Below are 14,628 nucleotides of genomic sequence, written 5' to 3'. Positions count from 1 at the left end.
TTCCTTCAGAGACTACAGATCACAAGAACTAATTCGCAAAATATTAAGGATTTTGCATTTTCACCTTGGGTCAAATCTGAACTGTGTACTATGAATAACTATTAGCTCACTGCAAATTTAGGCTCCAGTTTAAAGCACATGTTAAGTTACATGCTTAAGTGCTTCACTGAAATATAACCATAAAACATTACTACAAAAAGTCAAGTAGATAATGCAAGATATTATCTACACAAGTCCTTGATGAAATAAACTGAGTATCAGTAGGAAGCAACGCATGAAGAAACTTCTTCATTCTAGTTTGCAAAACCAGATCTGGCTCACCACGGTGTTGGTAAAAAAGTGGGGACCATCCCAGAGTAGCTTTGCGTCCTACAGAAAGCTAACTGGCCATCTGAGAGTTCATCAAGGGCTGGTTTCTACACTGCACGTTAAAAAAAAGCGAGAGTGGACTCCCTCCGCAGCAGAAGCTACAGACACAACTGGCACGAAGCCACCAAAAGCAATACAACCAGAGCCAAGTGGAAGCACGCTGGAAGAGAGCTGCAAGGAAAAGTTTTAACTGCTACTGCCTATGGCTGTAGTTCAGCAAGTTGGACGTTACGACAGAGGAGAGATCGGTAGCCAATTTGATGCCCATTTTGGGGCTTCAATACTGTGCACGCCCAAAATGCAAAGGACTGTATTGCCACGCGTGCAGCAATACCTCAGAACGACACCGACTCGGACGTGGCGACTTGCATCAAAATACGGTTATTATTTGAGAGTCCTTTTGTGCTTTGTATCAGTCTGACCTAGTCTAACGTGAGGAACTTGGTCTGAAAGAAAAAGTCACTAGTCAGCATTTAGCACATCCTTTTAGACTGCCTCGTTCTGTAGAGGAACGGTGGAACAACAGAAAAGTGCTCTTCGCTGCAATCGATACTTGTAAGCCAAAAAGGACAAAGATACAGTTTTAGTAGTTTAGCAGAAGAATGGAAGCGTTTACCCAAATTTTAATGCACAAATCAACTACATTTTTTAAAATTTGATTTAGACTTAAATAATAAATAGGTGGGCAAAATATAATGCAAGATTTATTCAGTAAAAGTGAATTTTTAATAATCTCATGAGATCTACTTAGAAAACAGGACTAATAATGTTCACAACCGTAAATCCAAACCCTTCACACACTTTTTTTTTTTTTCCTTAACACAGCAGTGAACTGTAAACCTGCATTTACTGGTTAACGCTTCGGTTATTTTAAATATTAACTCAAGTGTTTCCTCCTTGGCCATTTCAATTTTTAGCACCAAAATTAGCCCAAAAAGAGGTACTGGTACAGCTCAATGTTGTAAATGAATTGTTTACATATAATACTTTATATATTATACACACATACTGTACATTCACACGTCCACACAAACAGGAGGCATATTTAAATGAATATACTCTGTGTTTCAATTTGTTGTCAAAGACTTAGGAGCAATGGAAATAAAGCAGAAGGGGTAATATTTTACATAGTAGGCAACTTTAATGCTGTAGTGCACTTATAAAAAAGTCCAACTCTCCCTCCCAGCTCAGCAGCTTTTTTTTTTAATATCACTATTCAGAAGGATGCAGAAGTTATTGCCTAAATGTTATTCTATACATTTCCATCGGAATTCTCAAAAACACTTGAAATTGCTAACTAATTTACAACTTAACTATTTTTCTTGTTACAGCTTTAACTCATTGGCAATTTTGGAAGCAATGTTTTTAAAAGCTATGGATGTTCCCGATATCCGCTTAAAGCGAACTCCATTCAGCGACAGTCTTGGCAGTTTACACACCTCCATCTCCCACTGTACAAGGTTTTCCGCATGCCCATCTCCATGGACACAGAAAAGCAAGAAACGCTCTCTTTGTTCATAGTCACAATTATTGGCATCCAGGACCTTTCGTATTTCCCTCATCATGTCATTGGGATCCATGGAGCTGGTGGTTTTCATGCTCCAGGTAAAACGCAGCGACCGAGGCTTGGCTTCCTTGTTCTCATCCTTCTGATCCACAGCTACATTGCGGCTGAAAGACAGGAATTTGTTAGTTAGCAGGGCCAGCTACCTTCTCCACGTTTCATGTTAGTGAAGCAAACTAACACTCAACGCACACTACCGGTATTAGAGCAGCATCTAGAGGCTCCGGCTGCGAGCAATGCCCCACTTTCCTAGCTGCTGTACGAACACACAGTCAAGGTAAAGCATTAGCTGTTGGGGCTGAAACGAAGGTATGGTACGACAGGTGACACGACTGGAAGTCACTGGAGTCAGGAGCACGAGGGGAATGACCTCGCAGAGGCAGAACTACATGCATCACCTACGACTCGATTTCAAGGCAGGTTCTGCTCAAACCCCTGTCCTTGGGCCACATGGGCAGCTGAGACACCAGCTCTGTGCTAGAAGTTTCTGGAACATTCCAATAGCAGTGACTTGTGACAAAAGGGCGCTCAGCCCAGGTTGTGGGAGTGCCAGCCCATGAGAGGTGCCCGCTCATACACAACGGGGATGAGCCCGTGCAGAAACATCCTGTGGGTTCCTCTGCACCTCCTCCTGTACAGAAGGTCGGAGATCAAGCACTGGGAGGGCTCATGGAGTCCCACAGCAGTTAACTGCAAGCAGGAGGAAGGACAGCAGGACTGGAGGACCTTGCCAGGGGTTATCCACCTACTGCCCCAGGGCCAACACGTGCCACTCAGTTCTGGGCTGGTTTGGTTTCACTCTGACCTTCCTGCATCGGTGTTGGAGATGATCACTAGAGACCCACCACATTGTAGGCTATTGGGGTTACCTTCAACGGGGAGGAAATACTTTGTCTCTACGCTGGTCAGTAATTTGTTTAATACCAACAACTGATAGGGGTAAAGCGACGAAATCATTTGCAGCTACAAGCTCTGCAGCTAAGTGCCTTTGAGGCTGAATGCAGGAAGGAGAGTTGGAAGTTGCTATTGGACACGTCCTCAACATTGTTAGTAAAGAAAGCGAATAAGAGGGTTACTATTACTGCCACAGTTTTAAGAGATAAAGTATAAAATATTGAGGCTGCATTTCCCAAGTCTGCAACTTTTTTTTTTTTTATTAAAATAGTAAAAGCTTTTCCTTTGGCAAGGATAACTAAAGTTATACAAGACAAAGAAAAGAAAAGTTCCAGAAATTTCTAGTTTGCAATGATTCTTCCACTTCAATTCAAATCAGTGGTCACGCAGCTAAAGAATAAGGAAACACATTTGGACCTCCAGGGAAAAAATATGACAGATTTGCTTTATGAATATTTGCACACTGTCAGTCACCTCTTCAAATTTACTTGTCCTCAGGACAAGAGACTGAAATATATTGACTGTCAAGCTTAAGTATTTTCTGAAAATACCTAACAGACCACAAACCATGCAGTTTAGGTCTCATGTTGAGCTTCAAAGTTTAATTTACAATATTGAGTCAAGCTGCTCTTTAAAATAGTTGGCAATGAATTTCTGGTTACACAATGGTTTCCTTCTACCAACATTAAGGCGGCAATTATGAAGAAGTTAAATAAATAGTGATAGCAGGCTCAAAGCTAAAGAAATAACTCTCTCAAAGATAACCTATTTCATAATTTTACATTCTATCAGAAAGACTTCCAGTAACTGTGAGAGTCATAGGATTATGCTGTCAAATCCAGCTACGTGATTTGCCAGACGTTACAAAATTCAGTAAGCAAATTAAAGAGTACTTTGTTTTAACTTTAAGGTTTTAATTTAGTAAGGCTGGAAGGGGGAAGGGGAAACTCCAACTTTTATTCAATGCTCACTTAATTTTTGAAAGCTTTTTCTACTTGAAAACAGTTGGCAGAACAGCACAAGTTTGATGATTTGTAGTAGTTTTTGATATGCAGATTTTGGAAGAGTATAACATGAAAAATATTGTTTAACTATCTGTGATTACAGAGATGAGAAATATCTTATCGCCCTTCAGTGGTTATCCCACACGTTTGCAGCCTCACTAGAGACCACTTACCTACACATCTACAAGACGACAGCAAATTACAACAACTAAAATGCAAAACACACACAAGGGAAAAGGCACAGGAAAGATGAAAGTTCAGAACCAAGTCAGTCAGTGCTTTAATAGCTGTTTTGCAGACAGAAATGCTTCTTTGTTTAGTTTCAAAGCCTTACACAAAACAAAAGCTGCTGCCTGAAGCCACTATGCCACATAATCAAGGGAACAAAGGTTCAAACTCACTTAAGTAACATTTTAAACAAAAATTTGACCCTCACCTTGAGCCCTCAAATCTCCCGTTCCTCTCATATTCAGTCGGGAGCCTCATTGAAAAGAATGCAGAAGCAAAAGGAAGTGGGAAAAAGAAGACAAATCTTACACTACAATATACAATATCTGAGCAGCTGCTAAAAGATACTGCAATCATACCAAAGGTGCGTTAAAATACAAAGCAACAAAGATGTAAAGAACTTCGTAGGTTAGACCAAATTCAGAATATAACATTGTCAAACCAAATGGAAGTCTATAAACTACAGTTTTAAGAAGAGTATAACTGATTTTTACAATGTATGTTTATATATATAAATATTGTAGAACTCATTGAATATAAGTTCGACTTCCAAAAGCAGAAAATGTTAAACTGAAGTTACAAACCGTATTGAAGTTAGCGCGTTATTTAGTAAGTACCTCCTAAAAGAGAAATAACTCCCAATTATTTTTAGGCTAATTATATTTTAAAGTTTTATCTGGTAATACAATATATGTTTGAAAAAACCCCCTATTTACAGACAAGCCTGGTCACTCTGTGTGTTTGCAAGCACATCAAATCTGGGGTACTAGGTGTTTAAACAACACCCAATACCTTAAAGCAAAACACCGAGATGCATATACATTTTAAGAGAGATTGGGAGGTAATTCCAAGACTTCTCAAGCTGTGGTACAGCAATCCTAGTAATTCCCACACTGATGCATCTTCAACATCTGAGTAAACTTTAAGCTTTGTGTCTTCTTGAATTGACTAAAGCTATGCTGCTGATCACTACCATTGTTTAAAAGCCCAGTATCAAGTAGAATTAAGGGGGAAAGTCTTCTCCTTCTGCCTTCCCTTTATTGCAGCACCATAGTTCTACATCTCAGTATGAATTCTGCTCGCAGGGAAGCTGTCTTTGTAAGACTCCTATCAAGCCTGCTCTAAGCTAGTACGTGGCTTCACTGAATAATGTAAATTATTAAAGCAGTTTGGTTAGCAGGTGTCTAGGGATAGGAACGTAAGACAGTAAGCTTATTTTCTGAAGCACAGCGGTACTTATATCAGGGCGTGTGGGCTGTTACGAGGCTTCACTTCCTCCTTTCCCTCCTTTTGAGGGTCACAGCAAAGGAACAGGTTTGTAAGAGGACTCTGTGCAGCCTCACACTGCTATTGCAATAGAAATCCAGTTAAGAAAGTGGTACATCACTCGGCTACGAGCTGTTGATCACAACATCCGACCAGAACCCTGCTCTGAGGTCCTGCACAGCAACACGGGGTCTCTGCTAGGAAACACTTCCATTGACTAAAGCTGTCCCAAGCAAAAAGGACAAGGAAGATAGTAAGAAGAGAACAACTGACAAGTCCTCAACTAATTCTAGCGCTTCACAGTGTGTTTTTAATGGTAATAATTTTCATCACTGCAGAATTTTATATACAATTTTAAAAATTCAACTTAAAAAGAAAGAGGGGGAAAATTGTTCCCCTCAGTAACACAGGAGGGCAACTGACTCGGAGGCTGCAGACCCCGATCCCTCAAGTACACGACTGCAATCAATACCTGATGTGAGATTTCTGAAACCCACACTAAGAGATTAAAATGTCAACAGCACTGATAATCATTTTAGTAGGCAGATTAGGATCATGTGCTACTTTACTATGGTAGATATAGGAGAAGGTGGAAAAGATTTCTAATGTCTGCATATACAGCCCATGAACTCATCCTCTACAATTCTGCACAACTGAGATGGGAGTAGGTGGGAAGGGGGAGAACCATCACGGTACCAACTGAACAAACCCACACCATTCTGATGGTCTGCGAAAGGCTCGTTTTACTGGGCAAAGCAAGCAACAAGTCTGAAGATGTTGCTCAACTGAAAGACTGAGAGAACTTGAACTTTAAAGTGCCTACTGTATTCCTATGAGGTGGAAGACGACAGCTTTGTTAAGAGCTGCAAGCATTTATGGATTTATTATTTATTTTTAAACTTGCCAGAGGTTGTAGAAAATGGGAACATAACCAGTATCCCCAACAATGAATAGTCTTACTGTTATTGGAATCTGTCCAGAAAAGTCTGGGAGGAAAAAAAATCCCTAATGATGTCTTCAGATCCTTTTTAGGTTGAAACGAAGCCAAACTGTTTGGCTTCTAAACCATTGTACTCTAAATCTAAGTAAGGTCATTATTTACAAAATACCTGCCACACTGAAATAAAAAAATTTGCTTTCATGGAAGCCTCAAAAAATCCTTACTTTGTCCACTTTTTCAATGCATCAGTGTTCCATTCATTTAGCACAAGGAACTGCACTCAGCGATATGCACCCTCAAATACAGCCATCGTGCCAAATTTTGGAGCGCTGTGCCAGTCTCTCTAGATGCTTGTTCCTTCGCGAAGGACATGGTCATGGTCCAGTTCTACAGCCCAGCACTGGTGCTTTGGGAACAGTCACTTGCTGTACTGCCAGTATTGTTTCGGTGGGTTTGCAAGTCAGATGCAGCCCTGAGGCCTCCTCACTGCTAATACAATCTTCACTTCTGCAGGAACCGCAAATTCTTAGTTTATGTTCTAAATTTTCTGCTTTTGCTTGTATTTTTACATAAATTAATTTTACGGACCAAAACGCTCCTTGGTCTTGAGAATGAAACAAATATATAGGAAAGTTATGTTCTCATCTGTCTTGCAATGCCTGTACATTATCTCCTTTATGGTTTGGGGAAGGCTTTAAAAAAATAAGAATGTTTCCATACATCTGTCCCGAGTTACACTGTGTTTTCTGTTCTTTACATCTTTGTAAACTGTGTTAAAAATCCAAATAAACACAAAGAAAACTGTCAAAAAAGATAAGAAAAAACAGCAAAAAGTGAAAGACGCCCAAATAAGATCAATTTATGGAATGGAGAAAAGATGCTGCAATAAAATCCAGAATGCTGAAAGTGATTTTTGCTGTCAGAAAAAAAGTTAGACTTCCACAATATGCAGATTGGCAAGGACAGTGCATGGTATGAGAGAGATATATATTTTATACCTCTGTGTACCAAGTACAATATTAGGACTTAGCAGTTAAAAAAAAGAAGTAACTGATTATCTACTTTTATTCAGCTCCCCAAAACAATGTTGCAGTACTATATCTATATGGTATTGGGTTGTAGTAGTTCTTTCAGTATCAAAGACAATGAGTTTAGGTAAGATTCGTAGCATATAAAGTGGTAAGAAACTGCCAAACCCCCCAAGGTTTTAATTTTAATTCTGTACCTACACGCAGGATCAGGTATGGGGGGACACCACACACACTTAAAATAGAATTTTAAAAGCACAGTCTGGTCCTGTGTAGGTGATGTAAGGCTCTGCAAATCTGCAGTGGAAGCTGCAGCAGCTATTTCCACAATAGTCTAAGGTTCCTGCCTCATGTCAAGGAAAAGATTTTTAAAAATAAAATTAAAAATTTACTTTTTTTTTTTAAATTCTCAAATTTGAACAGCAACCTTCTAGTTTAAAACTTTACCATGTTAGCATTTTCCATCTGTCTTTAGAGCAGCAGTGTAACAAACTTATATGCACCCAAGTTGTGGAGGTTGTACAGTCACAATCCTTTGTTTTAAAAGCAATGTGACTACAGAGAGATAAAGCTGTACGTACCCCACAGCTCACGATGCGCAATGGGTTCAAACTACTGCCGCTGCTCAGTTTCATCTGTACACTGAGCGGGATGGTTCCCTTCCCTAACTAACAGTTTGTGCATGTTCCTTTTCTCAAGCCAGCTGTGACAATACTAGCCAACCCAACCAACACCAGTTCTAAACAGAGTCATGTTCGGAAGACCCCGGATTATTATTACTGTCACGTGGAATTTACTCACTTAATGGGGGCAGTACCTTTAGACTTGGACTGTACAAAATAACCCCAAATTTAAGTAGCTACGTACCTATCTCAGGTCTCCCTAATCTAAATATTTCCTTGAAATGGTATGAAAACCTTCAAATTACAGTCACATCCATAGCCTTGCATTTTGAAAGTTAAAATAGATGTCTGTTTTTTGGCCCTGTCTCCTTTTTTTGCTAAGTAGTTGGAAATTGAAAGTACCACCCTTTAAGAAGCCACAAGATAGGATACAACTTACGAGAATATCACCAGAGTCTACTGGAAAATGTACCCGCGGGTCAAAATTGTATAGCCAACTTCCATGAGTCACAGTGGATTAACAAGATATATGGCAGCCTGATTCATTCCCAAATTGTACAACTAAATTCAATCCTTTGGGCTTGAAATGTGAATCAGACTTTTTGAGCTTTTCCCTTTTGTTAAGAAATTTGCATAGATGTTATATATTTTTTTGTTTGTAACAGACGTGCTCTATGTGCACTTCAGCTGCAACTCAGTTCAGCGAGTGCATCCCATTTTAAAATAAAGACACAGCCATCGCATCTTCATTCAATCTTCCATACAAAACTGTCAGATTCAGAACTGTGTTCAGTTTGCTTTCTATCGTATCAACTGCAGACAACACTTCAAACTGATTTTTTTTTTTTTAAATACAATATCATAAAACAAAGAGATAGAGAATGTAAATTTAGGATCACTTACCTTTATTTGCTTGTAACCTTATGTTTTGTTTATACTTTCATCATTGTTATCAAACACCTCATTCTTCAAACATAAGCATGCTAAGTGTATTAGTACAGAGAACAGAATTACTTTGGTACTACCAACTCTATCAAAGAAAGAAGAATTCACAAGGCATGCGCAGCATCTTGTTATACAGGTGCCACAGATTCTTAAGTATCGTCATGAGTTAATGGATTTATTCTATGCTTTCCTCTCAGGAGGGAAAGTATTTAGTTCTCAGCAGAAAGTTTAGTTTTCAGAAAACCAAGGCTAGAAAGCCAAATCTGTTGTTAATTGCAGGAGCCACTTTTTTTTAAATATAAATAAATCCTACCTTTTGATAAACCTGAATGACATGTTTCTAAAAGAAATTAAGCCAAAATAATAATTAACAAAAAGTTTTGTACAAAATAAATCGAAAAAGCCATTTAGAGTGAAACATGCAAAAAGATCTCATTTAAAACGCACAATGAAATTACACTTCAATACATTCTGAGAATAGGCAGTTGATTTAAGGTCTGACGAGTCAAACTCTTAGCATTACTACTTCCAAACTTAATTTTTCTGGGAAATATGCCACCAGTAGTTATTATGAATTGAAATATGTACTGGTGTCAAAACACTTCTACAACTCATAATCTGCAAGGTCACAAAAAAGACATTTGGATTTTCTTCATGTATTTCAAATACAGAGCAAAAATCTACCATAATTAGATCTTGAGTATCTTCAGAGTTAGGTTTCTTCCTTCATTCATAATATTAGGTCAGCCACGTTGTGCCAAAAACTGCTTTAAATAGTTAGTTAATTTAGTGGCAGAAGCTGTGACAATTGCCTACACCAGAAAAGAATTAGTCACTAAATCAAAAGGATTCTGATCCCCCACAGATAATGCTAGAATAAGTTAACAGGTTTTGAGGGTTTTTAAAATTTCTTTAAAGAGAAAAACCATAAACTTGGCTTTTGATGGGACCATCCACCTCCTCAGTAGTTTGTGCAGCACCTAGTATAGCGGAGCCCCAACCATAAGAGGTCCTCCAAGTGCAAACTTAACCATCTGTAACAGCGCCATTGTGTTACAACTGTACATTATTTAATCAAGTCCAGATGGAATTTAAACTATTGTCAAAAGCAGTGGGGAAAAATTTCTTTAAGAAAACCACACTGCACTGCAAAAGTTGAAACTTGGAGGCAATGACAGAAGCTTGAATGCTGCCTAAACAACTGAGCGACGCACAATGACAAATTGTATGTTCCAGCAGCACAAGTGAAAAGCTTGCGTGTTCACAGTTTGAGTGTCCACATTTGGAACGTCAGATGGAAAATTAAGTAAGAATATTACAAACAAAAGTACAGAAAGAAAGATGTGCCAAAAGGATGTGTTTGATTAAGACTTCACTTGACAAAAAGCAGACGACTTAATTCTTAAATAAAAATACTCAAATTAATCTTCTATCTCTCTCTCTCTCTCAACAGAAAAAGAAGAAACATACTTCCCAGGGAAGCGTTAGCTGGCAGACAGCTGAGCAGGGAAAGACATTTACGAAAGGCTGGGCTGTCACGTTTTTGTTTTTCACAAAAACAACTTGTACATTTTAAAAGAAAGTCACTCTCTGAATTGTAACTGTCCAGCTGTGAAAAACTGGAGTTTGGCTCAGCATTACTTTGTAGGAATGGGCGACTATGAAGAGGATGCTGAGATGGAGGCATGTATAGTCACTGAACAGACAGGAAGGAAATGGCTTGGTGCTGATGTGATGTAAGCCCAAAACAAAAGCAAGCAGGCCGAGATCAGAATGATATATTCCCCCCAAAATTTCACATGATGAGGAGGGTACAAAAGCATGGAGATTATCTTAAGGCAAAGATGAACAAACCCTCACTTCTGCAAACACAACTTGTGGATATCAGAGTGGTCTGAAGTATGCAGTATGTGAACTGACAAGTTTTAAATATAGAAGGAAAAGAGGTGGGTTTCAATTTTAGGGTTTGTAGACACTAATTTAAATCATACACGGATTTGAAAATAGAAGTCCAATGAGAATAAAACTGTTAGTGCAGGAAGAACACCTGCTTTAGCTAGGCTTTGGCTAGACCAACACACCTCCACACCAAAACCAGAATCTGCACATGAACTAAAGGTCAAAATAGGAGTAAGTTTTTCAAGGTTTGACCAGACCCCTGCCTAGACAGAAAACACAGTACTGCCATTATTTTAATATGACCTATGCTAGCACTACGCCCAAAAGAAGCTTTTGGGTCCTGCCCCTACCCTTTCACCTGTGACCTATTCGTGTGTTGCCGGCAAGATTATTCTGGAAATATTAAGTCTAAATGATTGGGAAACACAACCTGACCTTCCAAGGCTACATGCAATATCAAGACTGGGATCCTAGTTTATGCTGTCAACTGACAGACCATGCAGTCAGAGTGAGCAGCTTCTGAACTGAGCTGAAATGTTTCAGCTCTGCAGCATCTGTACCTCAGACATGAGGATGACGAGCACAGAAGAAACAGCACAGACAAAGCTGTCTCTCTTTTTACCCCATTTGATTCAACTGCTAAAAACAAATGGCATCTGTAACCAAAAAGAACTAAAACAAAATAAATCATAAGGCAGTGCATCCTAAGCTGCAGAATTGTTAAGCCATTAATCAGAGAATGTGGACAAAACAACCTAAGCAACAAACTACTAGGTATGTCTACTACCTGATAAAAAGGAAACGTCGCATTACCATTTTAAGAGGCTTACCTTCGTGTTAGTTTTGAAGTTAGTTTACTAAATAGATTAGTGGAACCCCTGGTTCGAGTCTGCGAGAGTGGTGTTGCTTCATGAGACAGACTGGGGGATGCTGGCGGTCCGTTGTAGGTAGCAGTACGTCGCTCTCTGAGCTGGCCGTGGAAAGTGCTCCGACTAGCCGTTCCTCTGGGGAAACGAATACGATCAGGTGTGGTTGCACTGCTAATGCTGTGAGTTGAAGCAACAGGAGTTCTCTGATCGGGAATAGTGCTAGAGCAGAAAACAAAAAACAACGCTAGAACTTCTTTACAGAAGCACTACGGTTCTGCAGGAAACACAAAACACTATGCTCTACAGTAAAGCATAAGCAGACACTTTTATATAGGCCAGGGTTGGAAATATCAACATTATTACAGCACTGTGTGGAATCAAAACTTGTAAGAAGTTAGGATTAAAAGGCTGCCGAAACAGAAACCTACATAGGCATAAAAATGCAACAGGAGTATCCTGGAAAAGACCGGATAAACTAGGCATACAATGTTTCACTGAGAAGCCCGATAAAAGAATAGATGAGTGAAGTTTCCTCCCAGGAAAGAGAAGCAATAGGTAACTTTAGTGTCTCTCCCTCCACATTCCATATATGCATCTTTGAAAATCTTACTAATTTGAAAGTATCCTACATAAAATTCTCTACAAGCAAACCGCTCCCAGCAGTGAAGTCCTTCAGGATACACAGTTAAAAAGTCTCCCACAAACTTTGACAATAGGGAATGTCCAATACTCCTAACACCAGGAAAAAAATTAAGGTTCATTATTGCAGGATTATGTCACAGACAGCCTGACACACCACAAGACAAATGTAAACAAGACTAAAAAAATGAGGAAACACACATCTTGTGGGCAATATATACTAGAACAATCTAGGACTAAAATTCCACAGCACAAAGTTAAGAAGCAGTGGGTATAAGTTAGTTTCACAACGATTTCAGGTTCTTACATAGGCCTGAAGTTATCTGCGCCATTGTCTATTGGAGGCAACATCATCTTCGTGTGCACAGAGGCTGACATGGACATCGACTTCTGATGTCGCAGCCGAACACTGGAGAAGGATGTAGTACAAACTGAAGCAGGGCTAGCTGCGTAAGCGAACATTTCTGTCAGGCTGTGAGGGGGTTTGGGTTCAGGCAGAGGCAGAAAGAAGAGCATGATGGACCAACAACAAACTACTGCATAGAAAAAAAGCAAACTTTTCCTTCTATTAACTGATTTATCAAAGAACACGAACTCTAACAGCCCTCTTCTACGTAAACAGCAGTAACTACCCTATGCTCCCCTTAAAAAGCATCCGTACTATAGCACTTGACATCTACGAAGTGATCATTCTCTTACCATTAGCATTAGTTTCCGGTGATACCCTCCTTGACATACAGAACCTGAATAACTCAATGTTCTGTGCCAAAGCACTAGTATAAAGCACTGATGTAATTTGTATTGCTCTTAACATTAAAAAATGCATTAAAAAACCCCACCAACTGCACTTTCCAAAAGACTGATGATGGCTCCATTACTTTGTTTTCAGAATGTATCTGTGTTAAAAGAGATCAATGTAAGTTGGGCAAGCTGTCAAATGTTGAGCTGCATCTGATAACCGAGGGACTTCACAGGCACAATCGAAAACAATAATATTATGATCTTTAACAAGTCCAGAGAGGCCCAAACAAAAAGGCTACCGTTAGTCAACCTGTACATGTAGGAGGCAATGCATAACGCTTGATGTTCTCTGAAGAAAGAGGTACGACTGTTGAAGAGCATCTCGTATTGCTTGGCCACAAACCTTAAATTCTCCAAATTACCATTTAGGCTTTGAAAGAAGGTCTACAGTGTTGTCTTAGTAGAATGGCCAGTAAGCTGCCAGCTGTATAATATGTTAAAATAGCAGTATGAAATCTTCTTCTTTCTTTGGGCCAAAACACTCTCTGCAGCCTTCACATTACCCAGTAATGATAAGGATAGGAGAAAACAGAGGCCACAATGTCTATCGGGCCTTCCAGGCTACCACACCATACATCATTCAACTTTAGTTTGCTTTAAAAGTAAGGCAATTGTGATTCAGAAATATCGTCCGAGGTTAAGAAATCAGTAGTTGCCAGTGACAGTTTCATGACACTGCATGTTCACTTCCAAGTTACTTCATAGTTAGACATAGTGAACTTCAAGTCCTGTTATCTCATTCTGGTATGTCAGACTTCAGAGAGGAGAATGCCAGTCCAGCTACAAGTATCAGCTGACCCACTTCTCGGGCTTAGCTCTCAAAGCACTAGAAGAAAACACCTCACAGCTCAGACATCAGAACTGCTGGCTAAAATGCTTAGCAAAATTTACTTCTTTTTGTTTTGTTTTTAACTTTCCGGAATCTAGAAAATTCTGAGTCACGCATGCATCTCTTTACAATGCCGAATCCAGCAGGATGCTAACTACAACCACTACTACAACGGAGCCCGCAAGACAGCCCAGCTTTTACATTACCCCAGGGTATTAAGACACTGTAAGAAAACGAGCATTCATCTCAAAAGCAGTACCCCAAAGTCAAGGAATCCCCTAATAGTTGGTCACTAGCCTCTCAAGCACTTCTAGCTCCTTTCATCTCAATGTGTTACAGAGGATAAAGGAGAAAGAATCTAGTTGTACAACATGTTAGACTCAAGTTTTATTTAGTCACCAGCCTCCAAAGATGTGATAGCTAAAAGGTATCAATAAGGTACCAGAGCACATATTAAAGCATTTATATTTCTTCCTCTGAAGCTTTGCTAGAAATCAGCTTCCTTGGCTTACTAGCCTGGGAACACAGAAACAGCGAGCTAACATTCACCAATTAGAGCCAAGGCTTATTAAAAATCTGAGGCTGTTGTAAATCATTTTGTTACAAATAATTTAAAGCAATTGCCTATCATTATGACGAGTGTTTCATGAGTCCCCAAGTGCGTTAATTAATGCTCAGGCTTTGGAGGAAAGCCAACAGAGTCATCTCCAGCAGAATGCCTGTGTCAGCC

The 14,628-nt window shown here is 39.4% G+C and overlaps 1 protein-coding gene across 1 annotated transcript in view; it reads right to left on the bottom strand.

Moving 5' to 3' along the window:
• Nucleotides 1-1,076: 1,076 nt before the first annotated feature.
• The window catches only part of MARK3 (MAP/microtubule affinity-regulating kinase 3), a 49,747-nt gene continuing 36,195 nt past the window's right edge, over nt 1,077-14,628 (bottom strand). The window contains exons 14-15 of the mRNA XM_009891060.1: nt 11,591-11,848; nt 1,077-2,040 (exon numbers count right to left, since the gene is read on the bottom strand). Coding sequence (XP_009889362.1) covers nt 1,695-2,040; nt 11,591-11,848 — 604 coding nt within the window. The 3' untranslated portion in view covers nt 1,077-1,694. The remainder of the gene's footprint in view (nt 2,041-11,590; nt 11,849-14,628) is intronic.

Source organism: Charadrius vociferus, unplaced genomic scaffold, assembly GCF_000708025.1.
Source record: "Charadrius vociferus isolate BGI_N301 unplaced genomic scaffold, ASM70802v2 scaffold228, whole genome shotgun sequence".
NCBI lineage: Eukaryota > Metazoa > Chordata > Aves > Charadriiformes > Charadriidae > Charadrius > Charadrius vociferus.
Note: the sequence above shows the minus strand (reverse complement) of the source record. Positions and strands in the feature narration are given on the sequence as shown.